Source organism: Myripristis murdjan, chromosome 19 (assembly GCF_902150065.1).
Source record: "Myripristis murdjan chromosome 19, fMyrMur1.1, whole genome shotgun sequence".
In the NCBI taxonomy this organism is placed as follows: Eukaryota; Metazoa; Chordata; class Actinopteri; order Holocentriformes; family Holocentridae; genus Myripristis; species Myripristis murdjan.
The window spans coordinates 4,251,767-4,275,623 of record NC_043998.1 but is presented as its reverse complement, the minus strand read 5'-3'; the positions used below and the strand labels follow the sequence as shown (position 1 = coordinate 4,275,623).

At 40.9% G+C, this 23,857-nt stretch overlaps 3 protein-coding genes across 4 annotated transcripts in view; all 3 read right to left on the bottom strand.

The window, feature by feature from the left end:
* The window catches only part of kif19 (kinesin family member 19), a 34,363-nt gene extending 21,022 nt beyond the window's left edge, over positions 1-13,341 (bottom strand). Inside the window, exons 1-2 of the mRNA XM_030078489.1 lie at positions 13,303-13,341; positions 11,980-12,060 (exon numbers count right to left, since the gene is read on the bottom strand). Of these exons, the coding sequence (XP_029934349.1) occupies positions 11,980-12,060; positions 13,303-13,341 (120 nt within the window). The remainder of the gene's footprint in view (positions 1-11,979; positions 12,061-13,302) is intronic.
* A 1,839-nt stretch (positions 13,342-15,180) lies between these two features.
* Positions 15,181-21,650, bottom strand: dnai2b (dynein, axonemal, intermediate chain 2b). Its single transcript, XM_030078147.1, has 12 exons — positions 21,588-21,650; positions 20,136-20,326; positions 19,644-19,805; positions 19,098-19,219; positions 18,526-18,668; positions 18,116-18,229; positions 17,679-17,818; positions 17,311-17,433; positions 16,326-16,549; positions 16,007-16,142; positions 15,751-15,897; positions 15,181-15,446 (listed from the first exon to the last, which is right to left on the bottom strand). The coding sequence occupies exons 2-12, from the start codon at positions 20,316-20,318 to the stop codon at positions 15,381-15,383; spliced, it is 1,560 nt and encodes a 519-aa protein (XP_029934007.1). The 5' UTR covers positions 20,319-20,326; positions 21,588-21,650; the 3' UTR covers positions 15,181-15,380.
* A 167-nt stretch (positions 21,651-21,817) lies between these two features.
* Positions 21,818-23,857, bottom strand: part of ttyh2 (tweety family member 2) — a 60,526-nt gene continuing 58,486 nt past the window's right edge. For both annotated transcript variants that reach the window (XM_030078549.1, XM_030078550.1), the window contains one exon: positions 21,818-23,526. In XM_030078549.1, the coding sequence (XP_029934409.1) occupies positions 23,446-23,526 (81 nt within the window). In that variant the 3' untranslated portion in view covers positions 21,818-23,445. The remainder of the gene's footprint in view (positions 23,527-23,857) is intronic.

Sequence of the window (23,857 nt, the reverse complement as noted above, 5' to 3'; positions counted from 1 at the left end):
GTTTGTGGAGGACTGTGGCTCTCTCTGCATGCATGTCACCATATCCACTTTCCTTCTCTGCCAATTACACTATGACATAACAGCAACAGAGTCACTGCACGACGGCGTCTGTGCGCCATGTTAACAATGAGGCAAAGAACAAAGGATCAAGCAGGGGGGAAAAAAAGACGCAATCAGGTCTCGGCTATGACCTTTAGCAGGCCACCTTTCAAGTTGCTCTTTCAGAAAGGCAATCAAAGCTTTGGAAAATCCAATCGGTACAAAGTAGCTAGTTATCTGATAGAGAGCCTCAGAGCCGTTCTCCCTGCACCCCAACAATACTGTATCCCATTTCAGGGGCTCTCCATGATCGGAGGAGCGTGGCGGATCAAAGTGTACCTGATACAGGGTGCTTAGTTGCATGCTGAAGCTCAAGGTCTGTTCATCCTCTGAGTTTACATAAGATGTCTGGCTGTGGTGGCTGGTCTCAGTCTCTGTCTGTGGCAAACGGCTGTAAGGTCAATGAAGCCTGACGAGGGCCGTTGTAGTTCAGACTCAGACACACATACATACAGAGACGCACACACACACACCTGCAACAGGATTCCTGGCCACTTACGTAACGAGAGGTCTTGAGAGATCAAGAGGTGGCTGAGCCCAGGAGCTCAGTGCCGTGTCTGTTTGTTTCTTCCTTCACTACAAAACATGTTTATCCTCACAAGTCGTTTAGTCCCATATTCAGTCTTAAAAACTTGCTTTTCTTAAAACAAGTGAACAAATATGCCAGTGACATGATATGTTTCCACTTGTTTCCAATGCAGTTTCAAGTGTTTAAGGATTTTTTTTTTTTCTGTGAACCAGAATAAATGAATTGAAATAAGGCAGATCAGCTCATTATGATGAAGAAAATTACAGTTGATTAAAGAAAATTCTGGAAAGCAGCTTCTTTATTTCTTGCTTTCCTTGCTCCTCATTACCAATCCTTCTGTGGCCATGCTCATTTCGAGGGCATAGATGGTGCACAGATGTATTATTGGGAAGCACAAGCACAGATGGTTATAATGGACAAGAGGAACAATACAGCAATTTGTCATCCATGAGAGCAATTTGTTAAACAACTGAATCACAATTAAGTGATTCAAAGGTTGCCTACAATGTCGCCATTAACATAAAAGACATCTTAGATCATGACAGCTGCTGACACAGATAATTAGAAGGAAGACTGCATTATCCATGGCCTGTCCCCGTGGTGCCTTCAAAAACAACAAACATCCTCGATTACGCTGAATCTCGGGGAAGTTAAGTAGCTGCGTATTAGAAACTGGGGCAGCGGACTGCTTAAGGCAGATGGCTGCTGGCTACTAAAGGTCAGAGGTAGCCTTGAGGTCAGTGGCTGGAGGTCAGCCATGAAACACAAACTGGGACAATCACCAATTACCCAGACAACAACACACATTAGAGTGGACCAGGGAAAGAGCCAAAACAAATACACGCACGCGCACACACACACACACACACACACACACACACACACACAGACACACACAGATGGACACACAGACTACACACAAAATCAAAGTACGGCTCTGTAGTCTTTGTGGGTCAAAGACTTGCCACAGGCTGTCCATTTGAATGCCAGGGGGACAACTTAAAAGTAGAGAGGAACACAGCTGCTCCTTTGGCATAATGGAAGGAGGTCAAAGTGTCAAAGCAAGAAACCTATGGATTACAATCAAATCAAGTGAGCAAACTGGTGAGAGAGGCCTGCCAATTCCCCACATTTGCCCACTTTTTCAAAATATGGCAAAATAACACGGAAAAGAAAAAAAAAGGTAAATCAGGGTAAATATCATGCCAATCATTTTTTATCCTGCAGAAGTGATAGGACCGATGATGAAAATGCTCAGAGTGCTCAAGAATAAGGGGGCATGCAAATTCAAATACTGGCAGAAAAGGGACAATGAGTGCCTTTTGGGTTATTTTGGAACATGTAACATATCAGCAATGGTGATATGTGAAATGCTCTCTGTTTTGTTTTAGTTGTAATACAAATTTAAAGGAAAATTTCAACCTGATTTTGATTAACAGCCTGTTGACCGTTGTCCAAAAGTAGTTTACAATACTGCTAATAGTATAAAGTAGTATAATGGTACTAAAATGGTTGTATAAATATACCATTGATTAAACTAGGTTGAATTTAAGTGCTGTCTCCACTAACAACAATGACAAAAATAAATAAATAAATAAAAAATATCATAGTTGTGACAATAATATCTAAGGCAACGTAGCAGAGAGGGACTATTTTCTGGCAGACTCCTATGCTGCGGTCACACTTGAGTACAAGAATGCTACACAAAAAATATATACATTTTTTGACAAATAATTTAGGCAGTATGTTAATGTTTTTAGTATGGTGTGTTACATTAAATGAACATGAAAGGCAGTGGATGGCTTCCATAGGAGAAGATGGATGTCTGGCATCTAGAACTACAGAAGACATAATGGAGACTACAGAAATTAAAGTGTTAAGTGAAAAGATGAGCAAAAACCTAAAACAATCCTGGCATTGTCCTTTAACTCATACAATAAAGAAACTGCACCCACTATGGTGATCTTTTCTAAATTCTAACTAATATATGTCATCTTCTGTTCCAATATTTTCAACTGTTCTGTCCATCATAAAAAGTACAAATCTTTTAGATGCAGACTTTTATCACCCATGCCCAAGGGACAGACACTGTTCATTTAACAATAACTGAAAATGGACAAATACCTTTCCCAGCACAAGGACCTTTAAAACTGTGTGTTTTATCCTAGTATGTCCTGCATTGTGTGTCTTCATTTTGTCCCACTTTGTTTCCCCAAGTTGCCACAGCCCTCAACACTCACTGTGATGATGATATGTAATCATTATTGTCACGATGACCCATAATTACATGGCTTTCATCTGTCAGGTTTAACAGATGAGAGGCACAAAAAACATGGCTGGAAAATTCAGAGTGGCCTATGCTCAGTAATGACCGCTGGAGTGGCTGCTGAGAAGGAGGCAGGACCCCAGCTGTGCAGGGATCCATTTAGAGCAGTGTCAAGTCAACTCCACATCCATGTCCACACATAATGACAACAGTAATGGCAGAATATTGCTCAACAGCATGCTATTTTCAGGCAATGTCCATTATCATCCACTTTGCTTCCATCAAAGGTGACAAAAAGTGGGACACACACAAAAAAAACAACTATTAATGTTTTTTTCCCCAAGTATTTCGGTGTCTTGTATAGAGTCAGCAATGAATGACCTTTCCATAAGATTTTGAAAATGCACTGTATTCTGTGTTGGAGTCAAAAAATCAGGTCTCTTACGTAAAAGCAAAAAGTAAAAAGCAAAAAGCAAAAAGCAAAAAGCCAAAAAAAAAAAAAAAAAAAAAAATCAGGTCTCTTACGTAAAAGCAAAAAGCAAAAAAAAAAAAAAAGTAAGTAGAAGCAAACAAAGTTTTCTTCCTTTACAAGGGAGAGAACTTTAATCACATATGGCCAAGAACATAAAATATTATATTGTCTCTAATCTACATCTTTATTATCCATATTCTGCTGAGTATTTCCCAAATGGTAAAAACAAAGGTGGAACCCTTATGATTCCAAGCTCACAATATGTTAACTTCCCACCTAGCTATGAAATAGTGGAACTCCTTATTTTGTTTTCAGTTAGATTTTAGGTAAATCACACAAGTGATTCACATTTCCTTGATTTAAGAATTTTAAAATTGATTATTTCAGTGTGAAAGGGCTTATTTTGGACTTGAAACTAGCAATGCTGCTTTTTGAAATATAACATTTTCGTATAGGCTAGGTTACCAGGCAAACAACATGTTGTGACTGGTAAGAAAGCTACAGGGACTTGCTCCCTCTAGTTCCTCGACTCCCAGGACATATGGGAGGTGTTTTCTCCTGCGTCTGCATTCTGCAACTCGCCTGCAACTGCCAGCTGTGCCACCCTGCATCACTTCTCTCTGTCTTTACCAGCCCCCCTCTTCTCTTCTTTTCTCTAACCTTATCCTTGTCTTCTCTATCCTCCATTTCTTTTCATTATCTAGCATCATATCACAATATCAGCATTGCTATATTGCCCAGCCCAATTTGAGAAATCCCACCTGCGACCCTCTATTAACCAGTAGCTATGTGCTGATGGACCAATCCCTGGCTGTCTTTTGAGCCTGCGGTCCAATGAGAGCCGAGCGACTGTGGCCCTGCAGCTGGCCCGTTCCCCCTGCTTGTGTAAGAGGTATTAAGTAGCCATAGAATCAGGGACATTCTGCTCCTGATTCTATTACACAGGGTGGCGAGGTGAACAGGAGAGAGTAGACACACGTGCATATATGTGCACATTCAATGTTCACAGCATGCACACAAACGTACACGCATAAGCTTAACAACTTTGGACCTCATAATAGTAAAGTTCCAAACATGCATACACAAAACTAGGATTCATTCAATTTGAGTTTTTTGTTAAGGTTGTGACAATGAATAATGACTGATAGCCAACAGCTGATATTATATGCCAATATGCGATATTTCAATTTTAAAATTACCATGGAAAAACCTGATTAAATCTCACTTTAATCAAATGTTTGAATAAACAAATTGAATACAGAGAATACTGCAAATGCAAAATGAAAAGATAACGGAGATACTGTTTAACAATATTAGAAATTCTTTAGAGTAAAACAGCTGGAGAATAGCCTCTGTCATAAAAGAGAGGGATGACATGGACAAGGCAATATCCAATATTCAATTAAGGGTCCAATATGTTGATAAACCAATAAATTGGTGTGACCCTCCACGAAACCTGCATATTGATGTATATTTTTTCACAAGTTTTTCTTTCCTCTAAGATCAATAAAGTTCTATATTCATGAAATGTTGCAGTGGGACATAATTAGTTGAAGAGGCTACATTAAACGTCCTCTGGGCAGTTCCTTCCTTGCCATCAACCCCTTAGGACTGGAGGATGACTCAGAGGATGTGTAAGACACCAACACTGGTGTCAAGTCATACATACGGTGTTGAGTATTACGTAACACTTGGTTGTATAATGCCCCTGAGTTGTGCAATTGACTCATTGAGATGCACGATTGTCTTCTGGCCACGCCCATCCTTGAGAGGCTAGCAGTGGGCAATAAGTGAGGTGTTTACTGGAGTACTGAAAGGTTTTGAGAAGGGCCTGCAGCAGGGCCACTCCAGTGGCTATTTGTCTTCAACAGCCGCTTATGGTTTGTTGGCACACCCTGCCCTCTCATCAGATTAGGAGTGGAAGAGCAGGGAGGGGATTGAGAGGGATAAGACAAGGTGGCGTGAGCTGAACACAGACACACACACACACGTCCACATGCACAGGGGCCCTTGCTTTAAACCAGTAAGGGTGTTTTCCTGTGTGTATGTATTTGTTTAAGTCTGTGGAGATGTGGGGGCAGGGTGAAAGAGATAACGAGAAGGAGACCAAGAAGGAGGAGTGGGGTCAGAGAGAAGGCGAGGTTGGGTGCGAGTTTATCCACTTAAAGTGGGCCTGGCTGCATGTCCACCTACACTTTCTGGGGTCAGACAGTCTATTAGTGTCAACATGTTACCCTGGCTAAGCAAATAATAGGACTCTCTCATGCCTCCATGTGACCCGAAACGACTTTCAACTAGTTGTTGCTCATTTGTGCCTCTCTCCAGTGTGCTACTGTTGCCAGGTAGGCTCCGGTCTCGTTCCTGGCTCTGTCGCTGTGTGTGGAGGTTAAATCTTCAGCTGCTAAAAAGGACATGGCTGTTTGTAGTTCCTTTGCCCTCTCTTGTCCAACCCTGAAGCTATTCAAACACTCTGCCTCATAAAAAAAGACTCTGTCTTTCTGCATTGAACAAAGTCTTCCTTATTATGAGGATGGACTGTTGTCAAGAAAACATCTCCAGCAAAAAGTGGGTATACAGGCAGAGAGTGGATGAAAGGCAAGTGGGGTAAATTTTATTCTGCTAATGCAAATTGCCCTGCATATGAACATCTCTGATTCAATTTAATTACCACCCACACCCTGCTTCCCTTTCTCTCTCTCCCTCTTTCCCTCTCAGTTTTCGCCTTCTAATTGAGTATTTTATCCAGGGTGAGCTGTTTTGCTGAATCAGGCTAGCTATTGTACAACCTCTAAGGTGCAGGCAAATTGAGTCTCCTTTCATTGAGATGTCTGTGTGGAGAGCAGCAGAAACTGTACACTGAGCACTGGAGGTGAGGTGCTTTGTGGTCCACAAAGGCAGAAAATTTGCCAATTCATGGGCTACTGTTATCAAGTAGACTCTTGCTTGGACAAGGATGAATACAGCTCATTGTTTTAGAGGCCTCGATCTTTACACAGGAACCGAGAGGCAAAATGGAATGTTTTTGTTTGCCTGTTGGCTGACTTTCTCTCTCTCTCTCTGTCTCTCTCTCTCTGTCTTTCTCTCCCTCTCTGAGATCAGAATGAGCCACCTGTCCCTGAAGAGCATTTTGCAGGTAAACACATGGACAAATGCACGGTGGGAAAGTCTCTGCTCCCTTCTCATAGGTATAGTGAAGCACTTTCAAGGCCCTACATTATCTGCAGACAAACAGAACTCCCGGTCTGAAAAGCTGACCATGAAAAGAAACCATCATTACTTTGTGTGATATACTGCTGTGACACTTACAATCCACCCCAGGCTGCACTGAAAAGCCTCCTGCCACCAATCAAGTCAAACAAATGTCCCACTAAAGAACATCTTTACGGCATTCATTATAGCCAATGGGAGATCTGCACCCATAAAAAAAACATCCCATAGTTGTTTGAACCTGCTTCCCCTGCTGTCTTCCACGGCTCATACTCCCCTACGGAAGACTATACTACTGAGGAAGAGAAAAAAATAAAACAAACAATGGCCCTGACCTTGTCTAGGTGTCTCCATGGAGACGAGGCCTCACTATAAAGCATTTCCCACTGTGTGCTGCTGACAGGGCTGCCCTGCCGACGAGATGTTTAACGAGTCCTAAAGCAAGAGAGATGCATCCAGAACAGCACAAACACATTCGCGTTTGCACACAGCAAGATATACAGTGCATGCCTATGTAAAAGTAAACTCTTCCAGTCACACAAACTCAGAAACTACGCTTTATCACTTAGTCACAGGCAAGGTACTATATTAAAGACTCATGCAAAGACATAAAGACAAAGCATGGTTATTTGTGGAGTTTTCCTAATCGTATAGATTTTGTACACTGCTTAGATGGGCTTTAAGCAGCACAAGGTGGGTCAAAAAAGAAGCCTTGATACAGACTATCCAAACATGTATGTGTGCTGTATGCTGCTGTATGGCTCTGATGTAGTAAAGTAAGTATTTTCTAAGGGTTTTAACTACAATCTGCAACTTTTCGCCTTTAGGCAAAAGTGTGTTGTTAGACTAAACCCCCCCATACACGTCCTACATTTGGATGAGCTACACTGAAATTGCATCTACCCATCTTTTTTTTTTTTTTTTTTTTAACTGTCAGCAATCTCCAATTTTAAAAAAAGGGGAAAAAACTGCTTTCTGATGTTGTTGTTGCTGCTATGACTTCCCTGTGTTTCACAGCCACACCCCGGCTCACAGTACCAGTACAACTCCCAAAACAAATGGTATATACCCCAAAACACCTCATAATTTACAAGCCAAATTCAGGCACACACAGGTTTTAGGCATATACACATAATATAGCTTCAATATATATAAAACATACAATATAACGCTGTTGTTTTTTATGCCAAAAAGTTGCTTGCGATAGCTCTGTATACCACCTACAGACTGGCATACCTAGTTTAATCCTTGACACATTTGCTTGTTGTTTTAGTCTGCTGGATATTAGTGGAGGATTAGAAAAAGCCACAGCTACTTTGGATCCCAGTCTTGATTACCATTCATAAATACTCCACTGACATCACACCATGTGGCGTACAAGTCCACAACAGTCTGATGTAAGTTGAGTGAAATCGGTAGTGAGATCAAAACGTCTCAGCTGTCTAGGTCGCGGGGTCGAGCAACCATTTTTATCCCCCAGGGCTAAACATAACCTAACTGTTATCCACTTATGGACGGACAACATCACCTGCCTGACTCCTTTTACTCCATGGTGGGATTGGACATACAGACCAGGGCTGTAGTCAATCTGCTCTCAAGCACAATGAGCTCATACTATAAATACAAACAGTAAATTGTGACAGATCATTCATTCCCAATATGAGGGTGGATGTGGCATTCATTCAAAGTTGTGAATGTGAATATTGGAGAAAATTCATCTCTGAAATGGAGTATCAAGGGTAAACTGGGCCCAGTCCTGGTGTGAAGAATATGACTCCCAGAAATGGAGAGCGTGGGAATGAATGGCACAATAAATAGAGTGTATAAACTAAACAAGTGGACATGTTACCCGGCCGCCATAAACCGAAATAGCATCATTAATCATTTAATTTTGATGATTCTGGTTTTGTTTCTGCATACTGAATGATGATTCTCCTCTTATTTTATTATATTTTCTTTGTGCTTGTATTGCTCTGTTGTATCTCATTCAGTTCTGAAGACACCGTTTCCAAACAATGTCTGGTCTCCCTGGGTGTTGCTTTGTCCTGTAACAAGGTAAGGTGTGCAGTTTTCATGCTCCATAGAGTCCCAGGCAGCACTGGTTGGGCTGGTCTGTTAATTACCTCATCATTAATGCCCACACAACACACACTCAGGCCCATGAAGCTGGTCAGAGCACTTCTGCCCTGATGGAGGTTCAGAAAGGATTGCAATTTGCTTCATTTTGAATTTGACTCTAAATGAGGCTGTGAGTTAAAATTCTTTTGTAAGCATATCTTAGCACTTAAATAGAAAAGTGTTCTAAATCAATAGAGAAAGGCACCACTCCAAAAATGAATGATAACTCAGGTCTTCATTCTTTAATATAATAAGTTTAAACACTGTGGTAGCCGACACTTGCTGGTACATTTTGACTATCAGCCTTCATCATGGCAGGAAATAGAAATGTGTATCATGTATGAATTTTAAGTAAAGTACACCTCCCCAGGTAGGTGATATTCAATATTTTATGATTAGGGTCAAATAAATAGTGTGATCCATACCCTTCTAATACCTCATTCATAAAACCAGCTCACCACAATCTCACTTACTCGCTACTCTCAAGGACATGACAAGTCAATTGAGGGTAACGCACAACAGGCTGTCCATAACAGGCAAAAGCTCCAGCCCTAAGGCTATGTGACTGACGACAAGAGACAGAGAGATAGGGAGAAAGACAGAGAAAAAGGGAGAAAGATGGAGAGAGAGAGCAGGTGGCAGCAAGCTTAACCTCAGCTAAAACCCCCATGAGTGAGCTCATCCCCCTAGGCTTAGCCAGCCTTGTGTCATCTGCTTCCTGCCAGGAAGCCCAGGACCTGGGCTCCCCCACTCAGACGCCCAAGTCAGCTACCAGCACCCTGCTAATCTGCTTCAGCGCTACAGTACCTGCAGCAACGTGCTGCCATATGGTGACTGCCTGCCTGTTGCACAAATTCAGGAGGGGCACTTGTACATCAACACACACAATCCTGTGTATCTGAACAGGTGTGTTATTTTATATATCTGTGTGTATCTCTGTCTTCATTGTTTTGTGTGTGGTTTATGTCTGGGGCAAGGGTGACTGATACAGATAAACAGGTTTGGTAGCAGATCCGGTGGTGTGTGTATTAACCTTCACATGCATCGTAATCTCTCAGTATCCAAATGTTGTTATGGTCTACCACTGTATCCTCTCCATTCATGTCAGGGCAGCGCAGGTAAGCCTGCCTCAAGGCCCAGATTGTCACAATCCCACGACCTCCAGAACAGGTGTGTATTGTAATCTCTATAATCCTTTGCTGTGAGCACAACTAAAAAGACCTGAGATAACCCCACAGTGACCGCACAGGGTATTTGTTTGGAATTAGACATATTTACTATGGTGAAATCAACAGTGCTAAATGTTTTCTGTTTCAAATAAAGTCAGTGGCTTAATAACCCACTACAAGAAATAATCATTTGAAATGTATCCTAATTAAATAATCTCTTCATACATAAATATTACCACAACAGACTTAACAACAGAATTTAACCTGAACAAGCCGAGGTATTTTCGAGCCGGAGACCATAGAGAAGCCTTGTTGTGGTGGCTGTGTCAGCAGCATCCCTACTTGCCTTCTGTGTGCTCTAATCCACCGGGTCTGAGCCTATTTTAATGATGTCATGGCAGACAGAAGCACTGCTGTTGTACTTAAATGTAATTGATTTGCTACTGAGAAGGCAGATAAACAGCAAGTCGGGTCTCAGCACCATGGATTATCTGTGTTTTCCAGAAGTGTCCTCGAGGAAAAGCCTTCACCAGCATGAGCAGCCGGCATGAATAATCCACACACAAATAGTTTGCCTAGCTTCAGTATTTGTCAATGTATGCTATATGGCGGATCAGCTACTTTGTCTTAGCTAATTAATAAGAGTCGCCCACCCATACTACTTCTACTACTATGTCCACTAATGCCTCAATCAGCTTATCCCTAGTGGGAAGACAGCTCAGCAAGTTCCCAGTTACAATGCTCATCATCATTTGCACCACCTTCATCATCATCACACAACAGCAGTGGTGTTGCTAAGTGGTCTCCTTGAGGGACACATTGGCTATACAAACCTATAGTTGGCTGCCAGTAAATAGAGTCCTGGGGGAGCTCCTACGGATGTATGGCTCATAAATACATACATATAGCTCTCTTAAAGCAGGTCACATGTTAACAACACGACATACTGTGTGAGACCAGTTGTGATATGTTTCATTGATGGATTTAATCTATGCAGACGAGAAACTGTCTCAACATTTAGGCTATGTTTCTGGTGTGAGCTTTGACATGTATTGCCCATGTATTGTATTTTACATGACTAGAGCCCATGATAACCCATGCGAGAGCCCATGATGTGATCTAAAACCTGCCTCCACGTCATTCTCAAAAGCTTTTTAAGACTGAGACATTGAGTAATTCAGAGCAGGAATTTGATTGTGCCATTAACTGATAGATTAAATAATATCTGTGTACTACAATAAGGACAGATGGCGTGTCTAGAACAAACCTGATACGGCAACAGTATAGTGGAATCACTCACTACTATGGTTCTTTAGTCTATCAATAAAAAAGATATTCTCTAATTCTGGTGGACTCTAAATTACTCAGACTTTTTGACTTTGATTCTTCCTACATCCAAAGAAGTAGCACCACTATGTGCAGGGTACTTTCAGGTGTTGGCCCAGAAACACTGTCTTCACAAGGTTTCCATCTCAAAGCAACAAAACGTAGCTTCTAAGATGCTCTCTGAACTGCTGAAACAACCAAATAGTATAAATCCCCTCCAGAGATCCGATGAACTCCAACAAATCCTACAGCATGATGTAACATGGCTGTAACTCTTTGTTCTTATTAAAGTCTAATAGCCACTCTGAGATACTGGAGCTAGCCTCTACGGTCTAACATGAGTAGAGTTTATGTTTGCATACGTTCCCTGTGTTCGCTACTCAGACGTTTTCAGCTGCTGCCTTATGAAGGAGCCTGAAGCCTCCCATCAGTCATTATTAGAAAGGTCACTCTCTGAGCTACAATACTCTGAGTCATCCACAACATGGCATCAGAGCACACTTTCAAATGAAATGGAATCATCAGCCTGCCTGCCTACCTGCTTCTTGTGACATGTGAGCAATACAAACACACTGCGATGCTTTTTTTAAAAACCTGTCAGTTATACTGAGGCCCCTGCAGATACATTACCCATGAAGGCCGGAAGAGACGTCTGAAACAGAGACAACAGCCTACCCTAACCCATCACTCACACACATGCATGCATACTGTATGTGCACTGACGCAAACAGGACAGTGACATATCCACACACACACATACACACAACACAGTGAGCCAGAGTAGCCATCTCACCTGGTCGTCTACTCTGTGGGCCACAATCGTAGCCGCCTCCTCCTGCTCAGCATCGCTGAGGGGTCGGATCCTCAAGGCAACCTGGAGGACACAGAGAGTGATCTCAGCTCCTTTTCAATCCAATATTTCCTGAAATGACTGACTTGAAAATGGTTTGAAAAAGAGGAACATTATCAACGGCATGTAACTACAGTACTAATTCATTCCTTCCCAACAAAGATTTTTGGACTCTGTGGATATTAATGCAAATATGTCTGAAGTTATGATTCAGCCTGAGTCTCTAGATTTCTTGAGTGGGGATATTAATGGGCTTGTTCTGATTTGAAGTATGTTGCTGAGAAGAGAGGAAATGGTTTGACAGTTACACTATCTGGATGATTCCTCAAGATTTGATTAACTGTTTAGCTCTGGATGCAAGACATTTTCCATTGAACCTGACGTTTTATGGCAGTCTTTCATCAATAAATGAAAGTCATTTTTACTGCCGAAGGACTGAAACAAACTGGATTGAAGGCATTTTCTTATGATAAGCACCACTATCTTACATGAAGACATGTACATCTAATGTGATTATTTTTCAAGGCTACATTAGAATCCTCCTATTGATGTGGTTTAGGTGTTGAGGGTGGAATAACAAAAAACATTAGCAACAGGTAAGAGAGTGAAACATTGTATAACATTTTCATTTCTCTACCTGCATAATTTCTTCCAATGAAAACAGTTATATAGAGAAAGATTCAACTGGGTCCTTTCACTATATAATGTAACCTTGAGCCTGCACGTGACAGTCATATCCCCAAAACAGAAACGGTGAAAACATATACTCAACATAATAACAAACGCATTGCCAAGTTTGGGTTCTGTGTTGTTTGCTCTAAAAACCTAAAAGTAACCCTTTCATTGCCCACAAAGCACCAGTGGGATTAATAAAGCATATTCAGTCAGCACTCTGTGAACAGTGTATTACACACTGGACAAGAGAAGCCAGGGAACTGAAACAGCCGTTTCAATTATTCAGATATGGGCCAGAGGACACTGTAGGTACCAGTGTAGAGCTGAGGAATAGATGTGCTGATGGAGAAATAGGTCTTTATTATTAATAACAAAAACCCAAACCAAACCAAACCAAACAAACAAAAAACAAACAAACAATCAAAAAAAAAAAAAAAAAAAAAAACAGAGTGCCGCTGATAACAGCTTGTTTGGATGAAAAGTTCACTTGCTTAAATAAAAAAACTGCATAAGATCAGAAATGCTTTCCAAACATACAGTTATGTTTGAGATTGAAAAGCAGCAAGAATATAGGATATAGTTTCAACTCACAGTTAGTTGGTGGTCCTTTGATTCCCCCGTGTCCTTCATGGTCACTTTCAGGTGAGAGGGTAAGATAGTGAGCGTCAACAGTAAACGGGACAGCAGGCAACCATCCTGCGCACTGACGGTACCTGCATGTCACCTTCTCTAAACCACCTGCAGCTCAATGAGCCGGGCGTCCAGTGTCCAACTTGCTAGTGGACTCTGTCTAGTTAGCTAACGCAATCTCTCACCAGGGTTACTACAGTCCTATCAAGCCCAACAGCCTCCCGCTGTTCTCTGCACTTCACGACTTCTGCTTCACTGTCGCCTGAGTCACGGGCTGGTCTCTCCTCTCTCTCCCCCTGCGTCCCTCCGGAGTGCGTCAACGATCTGTCTCTCCTGTGTCTTTCCCTTCAGCAGAATGGACTACAAACAGCATTAAACTGGAGGCAGGACAGAGTCAGGTATATTTCTAAAGCTGCGAAGCTGCAAGCATTTCCCTGTCTCTCTCGCTCCTCTCGTCGCCGCTCGCTCCTGTGTTTATATGGGTGTACTGTGTGTGTGTGTGTGTGTGTGTGTGTGTGTGAGCGCGCGCGCGCGCGTGTGGATGCGTGCATGAGTGTGTTTGTTTGTATGTGCGTGTGTTGTCACTGGAGATCAGCGAAACAACCTGTGTCAAAAGAACAAGAGTGTTTAATAATTTCCGGCCGGAACTTTCAAAATAGTAATAATAAAAATAAATAGTAATAATAAAATGAGATAAACATGGCATATTCCTAATTTTGAAAATATGACGAACATTATCCTAATGATGAAGTGGCTGAAAAATATACAAAGTCTGAATCACGACTTGTCAGTAGGTCTATTATCGCTGAAAAGATCATCTGTAGCCCATCTAAACCCAGCAGTTTTAAAACGCCATGACTTTTATTTTGAAGGGGAAATCTTCCATTTTCCTTTCTTTTTCTAGATGACTGTAGCAGACTTGGCACTGCCTGACTTGGTCCATATCCGCAGGCATCAGAGCTCCCCTAGCCTGCAGCATGTTGTCTCTGCGGCGCTCTGCTGACATCTGCTGGAATAAAAATTAATCAACGACTGAAAAAATTACACCTTACAGGCTACCCGACTGTGCTGTACTGATTGCGTAGGTACTATCTTTGAAACTATCACCTATTTTTACAAACCTCTAAACACTAACAACAGAACCTTACACCAAACCAGCAAAACATCATAAATCTCTAGCAAAAGCAAACTTTCTTTCTGCTCAAAACTCCTCACTCTTTTCATTTTTTTTTGGCGTCAGTACATGACTCACACACACACACCATCATTCGATTAAGCACACAAAGCACCTACTACACACTGATAGAAGTGAAAAACAATTGCAACTTTTGCTTTTCCTCTAAGCAGGGCAGCAGTTTGCAATAAAGTTTTGTCATACATGTTGCACACACACACACACACACACACACACACACACACACACACACACAGGTATCCTATTCAGCTGACTGTGGACTCTAATTGCTTATTATATTAAGACATGTTTGCTGGTGCAATATACTGCCTTTATGTAACCTCTCATTCATCAAGTTTTAAGTTATAATATGATATTGTGACGGACAACCTCAAAATCTGTGGAGGATATGATTCACTAGTCTGAGACATTGTAATGGACTTAGGCCTGTGTATTTCTAACATATTTATTTTGCAGCAATTCTACAGTAAGGACAAAAGAAACAGTGGCAGTAAACATCAAGAGCATTTCTAACATCTGAACAGATTGTTAAGACATTGGTTCATTTGGTTTCCTGCTGCTGGAATATACATGAACATCTATTAATACACTAATGTACATATACTAATAATCTATACAGCTTAAAACATAGCCTAATTTATCACAAGCTTAATATTAGTCAGATTTTTCAATATTTGATAACTTGCACACTTAAATATCTGAAGGGTAATTGTGTGCTGAGCCTCTTCTTCTCCTCCTCTCTTATTTTATTTTGACATCAAATCCAAATCATGAAAAAATTCATCCTCTGTCCGTCTTCCTCCATGTGTCGTCATTTTTGCTCTGCTGGGAGTAGCCTAGCTCTTTAAGGTCCCTCTGCTTTTAACATTCCTTGGATGCGCTTCTCTCGTCTGGTCTCACGCTCAAACATCTGACCACAACAAGAACAGTCACTCTTACCCTCTAAATCACTGTGGTCATTCAATCAGGAAAGAAACTACACTCTAAAATACAACATGAATATTAATCAAACATAAGTCAAAGGTGGTAAAGGCGTTAAGACTGAATCCACAGAGCCGACTTCCAGACTTGAGTTTTACAGTAATACGAATAAATGTCAGTGTCGCTTATGGTTTGTTACTCACTAAGGGGCATAATCTTACTTACAATAACAGATGTAGCACTGAATGTGAAAAATAAAGTGGATAACAAAATTTTAGGTTTTAGGGTCTTACAGAAGCAACCAGGCTCTTCTCGTTCCTCTGCAGGGTACAGAGACCTTGTGAGATCTCCAACAGTGTGACCAAACCACTGTGGGAGCCACATGCCAGGAAGCGCCCATTATCCTGCACCCGTAAGCTGTACAGAGCGTCACTGCACACCTGAGAGCAACAACAATAATGGTTTAATTTTATTTCAAGTGTTAAAGTTATGGCACATGACATTGACTTAATGAAATTTTTTTGTGCAGTAGGAGCAAAGGGAGCAGACTTGGCGGCGGAGCATTGGCTCATTCTGCTTGGAAAGGATGTCCCACACATCTAGCATTCCATCCATCTTGACGGTGAAGAACACAGACGGTCTAACTGGACTCCAGCAGGCGTCCATCAGGTATGTCATTTCAGGTCTATAAAAAGTGCAAATTATTTGATGTTTTGAAATCCACTTAAACCTTGGTAAAATGACAGTTAAGATCTACATATGTGATGGAAAAAAGGGGAGGATTAAATTTATCTTGTCTTGCAGGTACTTATGCAGTTCTGCTCAGTGTTTTGCATGGTTAGGACAGCTTCTCATAAATGCTGCTCACTTCATCAGTATGATTGAAGACTCCTTAATGTCTTCAGACCAAATGCGTGTTGTCCAGTCTCCCACAGTGAGAAAGTTTTTGGGGAAGAAGGGGTTTCTTTGTATGGCGTACACTGGGCCGTAATGGCCACTGAATGTACACTCAATACTCTCTGCTGGAGTCTTGGCCTTTGAATTGCAGTAGAGCACCAGACCTTTTTCTGTCCCTACCAGGAACTTAGTGGGCTAAAGAAACAGAAAAAAACAAATAACATATTCTGTACAGTTTCTTGGCACATAAATAGAAACAGAGGGGAGGCACAGGACCAGAAATGAGGGGAAGGTAGATACCATATAAGGACTTCATATTGCTGATAGTGTTCTAACTTATAGTCTGTCTTGTCTGACTGCATCTGTTAGCAATTCTCCCGTTTTCTGACAATAAACAGGACATCTTTGTCCTGTCATCTGTCACATATTTTGTTGTTTTTGAGAAACAAATGCATGACCACTAAAATCAACTTGTCTTAAACCACTACAATGCTGCTTCTATTCCCCCTGCTTTCTGGTTAGACATCCAATCTATTCCTGTGTGGCAGTGATGTATAGCCCCTTCTGAATATGTGAAAAGGGCGTGGGCTGAAAAATTGCCTCTAAGGTGTAGAGATTCTTAATTTAAGTACAAATTTCACAATACTTGAACCTTTGGTTCCTTTTTTAATAAAATACTGCTCAAAAAAGCCAGACATAACTACACATGAGAACATAAATTATTCTTATATGCAGCAGAGCAAACCATGATAAATTTAAACTTAATTCCTCAGTTCACCTTACTTTTCTTCTAGGTGACCATGGTGATAATGCCATGAAAAAAATCATAATCAAGTTTGACTTCAAAAACTGACATCTATGTTTATGCTACCAATCTACTCATCTGAATGAATACCAACACAAAGAAGACGCAGTTAGTTTCCATTGAAAAACTATGATGCTTTGGAGTGGCTCACCATAGTAGCTTCAAATTCTAGTGAAACGGCTCCTATGGCTTTATCCAGGTTGCCCTCTTTGCTGAGGTCCAGCACCATCCTCTCTGTGGGCTTAGCCATGTTACGGATGTCCCACCACAGCACCTTATGGACACAGAGAGCATTGAGCCACTTAAACACAGTTTCTTTAATTATTGTTACATAATCTTCATGCTACTGGGAAACGGCTGGGAGAGGTCAGGGAAAGTGCAGTCTGACAAAAGGTATCAGACTTCATTGCCCATGAGTGGCTGAGGGTTTTTTGCCACCCTGGCCCTATTGTGTCCAGCCTGGCTTAAGAGAGGGATAAGGTGACAGGGGCTTTGTGAAGCCATAGAGGTTTGGCTAACCTGACCATCAGTGGACGCAGAGAAGATATCAGTTCCTATGTTTGACTGCAACCAGATGACTTTGTAGACGGGATCCTGATGGCTATGCTCTAACTTGGACATTTCCACTGGCTGGGTGCCTTTCCGAGTATCCCAGTAGGCTATTCAGAGATCCACACAGACACAAATCATAACCATCATAACATCATGCAATCATATACATACATGCACGCACGCACAAGTAAGTCTGCCCCAACATCATTCTAGTCACATGACATTTACAAAGGGAAAATGCTCTTGTAAACAACTTTTCTTGTGCCAATAGTAGTACCAAAGAAGTCTGAGATTGACTGCATTAGCCCAGGTGGCTAATGCAGTCAATCTATTGCAATTTACAGCAAGTTGTGTCACTGACTCCAATATGGTGTCATAGTGGATTTTAGACTTAAAAACCCCACCAATCCGTCCATTGTAGCTGCCCCCGGCCAGGATATGTGAGTCTTTGGGGTTGTACTCCAGACAGATGAGAGGAGATACAGGCTTCAGAATCATGTCTGGCTTGCTGGAGCTCTCTGGGAACACATGGTATATGTGCCATTAGTCTTAACATAGTGACTTCATACTCATAACAGATGAGAATGGAACCAGAGCATATAGCTAAGATGTAGCTGCTAAAACTTTCAGTGGATGCGTTTTCAGAGGTGGTAGTCTCAGGTGCAGCTCCCTGATTTTTGACACCTCATGACAGCAAATTCAGAAACAGTGTCACATTATAGCACCCAACATTTCAAAGTCCTAGTGGCAGCAGAAGCAAAATAGCACCCAACATATAATCTTACTACACTCAATCCATGGCTCTGACACCTACCAAAGTCCCATATGTAGGAGTCAAAGCTCATTTCCTCAGTGGCTCTCTGAAACTCCAGGCAAGAATAGGCCACTGCCATCTTAGGGCTGCCAGTGGGATGCCAGGAAAGACTTGTGGCAGTGCGTTTGACTTCATTAGGGTCTCTAAAAATGGACATAGTCAAATCAGAATGAATTCAAAGATGGTGACAGGATCCAGATTTAAGTCACTGTGTTAAAATCATATTATATAAAGGTACTGTAATGATGTGGCGGTATATTGCTGCATTTTCAGTTGATAATAAACTGAATATGCAAGTACAGGTATCACTGTGAAGTGGATTTTCAATCACTTTGAGCGGATTTTGGTTTTACTGCTGAAAAATACTTGTGCAGACATACAATTCACCTCTAATAGTATTACAAGAAAAACAATATATAGTTAATCAGTGTAGGCCTATATGCTCGAGATATGTAGCTGATGTACTTGCTTCTGTTTTGTATTTGCCTTTTTTCTTTTTTAAAAAGGCAATAGTTTTGATCTACTGTCCTGCACTGAAAAACCTTATGGGAGAAAATGTTGGGTGAAGGTACCTGAAAAAAGTGATAGCCCTTGCTGATGGCTGGTCTGGAGTCTCCTCCACCATCTCATCATCCTCATAGTATAGATGATATATGTCACCGGCATTGTTTTGTTGGACATTGTGCACCGTGCTCTGCGTGAGGGAGGAACATAACTCAATGAGTAGGAGAAGGGAGCAGTAATTACTTACTCCTACTCCTCTTTCACACATGCCGCATGCCATTAAGCTCTATCACACCGACACAGCTGAAGAAGTGGCTTTGGGGCTTGCAAAGCTCACTAATTGGATTTAGGCTAGATAGGCTATTTTTACATAAAGTATGCAGAAATATGGACATACTTCACTATATGTGAGGACTGTAAGTGGAGAAGCCGTGCTGCCATAAATTGAAAAAATGGTGGAATAAATATACTTACTTGATTGATGAATACTATGATTCCATCAAATGGGGACACTGCCCTGTTCAAGGCACTATATATTTCAGAGAATTGTGGAACCAAACTCCAGCCTGGGTAGTTTATATGGTGACCAGCGAACAGGACTTTTAAACACTTACGCTGATCAGGGACCTCATAGAGTTGACGCAGTGCTCATCTTTTAGCGCTTTCTTCTTGTGGCGATCAGTCTCATCAATGTTTAGAGGATCAATATTTTTGGGCCAGCCACCCTCCACATGGTTAATACTACTGGTTAGTGACTCAACACACACTGTATTTACCTAGAAAAGGTGACAGCACAGTAACACAAGTTGTGCCATGGCTGAAGACTATATAGTGTCTTTTGATAAACAACCTTGAAACAAAATGAAATCAGGTAAATGTCACCACTGTTATCAGTTTCTTTTTTCATCTTATGCAGATAAGGTCTGGTGTAAATGAAGACATACTGGAGTGCATTTGTGTAAACTGCTTTACTTATTAACTTGTCTGGGAAGTTCAATGAAACCTAGCGTACTGTGTAATACACAATGACTGTGTGTTTGTAATACATGACTGTGACATGTAAAACTTGACAGCAGGCCATGTAACAGGATTTTATCCCTGCTTACCTCATGCACAGACATATCTTGAGAACACTGTATGGCGAAATCACGAATGTCTCTCTCTATAAAGTTAGCAGCCAGAGTTGGATCTGGAGAGATGTCAACAATCAATTCCACAGGCTGATCAGAAAATTGACAAGGTCGGCCAAACTCACTGCGTATCTTGGTGTAGACGTAGGTTATCTCCATTTTGTGATCTATCAGATATCAAGAGAGATGAGGAAAACACACAAGATGACTGATATTTCCATAGCCATGGTGTAACAGTCCATGAAGGATTTGTGGTTTTGCAAAAAGGTTGCTCATCCAGTACAGTTAACCATGATAGGCCTTCAGCTACACCAGGCTAGTAAAGAGCTTACATAAAAAGACAGTAAAAACTGCATTTAAAAAAAGAAACAATGCAATTGTTCAACTAGATCTTTTGTTTTCATTTGGTAATACATTAAACAACAATAGTCCAGTGTTGGGACACACATAGGACACACATTTTTGTGGCGATCCAATTTTTTTTCAGTAACATAATACACTGAATCGGTAAAATCAATCAGTAAAACGGTGTCAATTAAAGATTGTATTTAAAATGAGAGAATTTTAATATCAAGCATTTAAAATGAAACGGGGCTACAAGAGTGTTGAGTTTAAGCAGGCCATACAGTGCAAATCATTCCAGGCTTTGGGAGCAGACTATTGAAAGGCAGTTTTTTCTCGTTCACATTTGACTCTTAGGGACCTGGAGCACAACAAAGTCATGCAGTCGTGTATTTAAAGTACAACACAGTGTACTACAGCAGCAGTGTATGTGCCTTATGGTATCGGTATCCAATGATCCAAGGAGTACCATAAGGCTTAGAGTAGTCATGGCTGCATTCATGTAAATGACACCACCATAATCAAGAACTGAGAGGAAAAGTACATCTCTTTCTAATGAACAGAATAAAACAAACAGACTTTCTATAGCGATTATCAATGTGAACTCTGAAAGTTCATTTTTCATCCATCCAGATGCCCAAATATGTACACTGAGTTACCTTTTCAACAGAAATATTGAATGAAGTGGTGCACAGTTAATGGCAACCTTAATTATATTCCATCTTGTGCCTTGAAAATCTAATAAAAAGCTGTATGAGATGCAGGCTGTGCACTTAACGTAGGGCCTCTTATTTATTTATTTATTATTTATACCCACTTACCTTTTACATATTCTTCATAAATTAATAACTGTGAACTTAAATGGTTCCGTTTCATACAATATTAAATCCATTCCCAAATTAATGTGTTTATAGTGGATACTTTTTAAATTTTTGCCTTATTCTTGTCTCTGACTGAAGTAACGTTAGCTAGCTTACTACTACTACTTGCGTTAACGAACATGATTAGTATCATAATATTTTTTCTTGGCAATTACAATACAAGTTTATATGGAGAGCAAATTAACTACAATACAACACTTCCTACCTATTTGTTCTTTCGGTCAGGGTGACAACTAAATGTACTTAGAGTTGTAATTTGCTAATTTACCGTTACTAGCATAGAAAAACAAGCAAAACTACAATTACACCGCCAACGGACTTCACCGTATCTTAGCAACACAGTGGGGTCCTCGAGCTTTCACTACCGGACCGCGCGCCCACCAAAGAGAGAGACCTGAGCCTGAGCGTGACACACACACATACCCACAAGACAAATCTACTCAAAACTATTTTATTCAACTCACAATTAGACCCCTGTTGGGAGTCACACACAAAAGTAAGCACCACGCTCAATGGCTGTACAGTGTAACATGCAATTAAACAAACAAACAACAATGAACAAAATCATTAAAAAAAGTAATTTCATGTATTAAACCCATATGAAAACAATACTGTTCAATAGAAATATGCACTATTTTGGTGGTTTGATTTGTAAAAAGTGAAAAAAAGAAAAAAAAAATCATTAGTCATCTGAATAATTTCAATATGTTATAGTTAGAGCAGCACAACTTTCTAAGTGTTGACCCAACATAGATTTCTATGGCATTAGTTGAATTAGATGATATGCACACATTTCTCAGCTAACATGAATCAAATGGCCCCTAGAGAATGAGAAAAAATGCTTTGAGAGCTGTGTGGCAGCACCAGGCCAGGCTAGCACATTTGGGACAACCAAAAATACATTTAGGGGGGAAAAAGTCACAACAACATGAGACAACAGTCTCTAATTGTACAACTTATTTACAGAAGCCATGGTCTCAAGGTAGTCCTGCAAGTGAGTTTTGAAACAGCATTAATATTCAGTGTGTGTGTGTGTGTGTGTGTGTGTGTGTGTGTGTGTGTGTGTGTGTTTGGGTGTGTGTGTGTAAATGATTATTGAGATTAGGCCTGGACAAGACCTCCTGTTATTCACTGTCAGTGTTGGGTTTGTGCTTTACAAAAATCAAGCACAGAGCATAGCGCAGAGACATTGTGGCATGATTATATCAGCTAATCAGTTTTGTTAATAAAGAGGAGACTTTTATGTTCAGTATTTCATACATTGTTTTTCTCTTTGGGGTCTAAAGGTATGTAAAAACGTATCCAGTGTTCTTTTGAAGAGGTGTAGAGAGAGAGAGTATATCTTTAGCAAGAGAGAGAAAATTAAAAATTGGTTGTTATGTTATGGGGAATACTGGCTTTGAGGAAAAGGGAGTAGTTATAGGCACATAAACATGCTTCCATGTTTCTTTACAAGCTTCACATCAGTGGATACAAATTAATATGGATAGCACTGTGAGAAGTTCATTCTCATCAAAGTTGTTTACTCTACTCATCCATTTCATCTGCATGTTTTATTTGAATGACTCAAGCAGGCATAGAAAATCAAATCACTATCATCACACCTCGTTTTTCCCAACCACAACTCCACAAATAGATACTGTTTCTTACACTTTTCAACAAATGTTTTAAAACTTGTGTCAGGTAGTAAACCAACACAATGAAGAAACAGCAAGGAAGTTAATTTTAAGCCTAATTTATCCCACAAAAAGGCTTGGGGTGTAAAAGTGTGATTAAACAGTTATGGGCCCACAACAGGTGGAACAATACAGATACGGTTCCATTTGTCCTGAGACTGCACAGGCTGGAGTCCTGGACTGCTGAGATGGTACACACTGTTCTCTGGGATGTCTGGAGTAGACAAACTGATGGGGCATTCCCCCCATCACATCATTGGTTTACACCAGAAGGTCAGCGCTGCGGGTACACACTCTTGCCGGCTGAGTGTGTATGGTCGTGTGTGTGGTCACATGGCACTGTTTCCCTCCCGGACAGGTGAGAAGAGAAGAGTGGAGGGAGCGAGTCTACGCCTGGAAGTCGTTGCCAAAGTGTCTATTCTGTTCCTCAGTCATGGACAGATAGGTGGCCCGCATACTGGGGGAGTACTGTGGAGGAAAGGCAATCAGAGGAAGATACATAATATATTACATGGTGGTTTTGGAAGTCAACAGGACTTAAAGGACCATATTTTGACTCCTCGCCAACTGTTGTGATTGTGTCAGTTCATCACAAATACCAATTGCATACATGTGTACAGAATATACTTTGGATGCTTAGAAGTCCAAGTTAACTTCCCCCAATTGACTTACAGCTGTTGGTACAAACTAGCGACGAACTTCCACCAATCACTTACCTCCACTAAACAAGAGGGCCGTTGTGCAGATTTTGAATGTGCCATGAAAAAAATAGTTTAGGTGCACAAATTTTAATGGACAT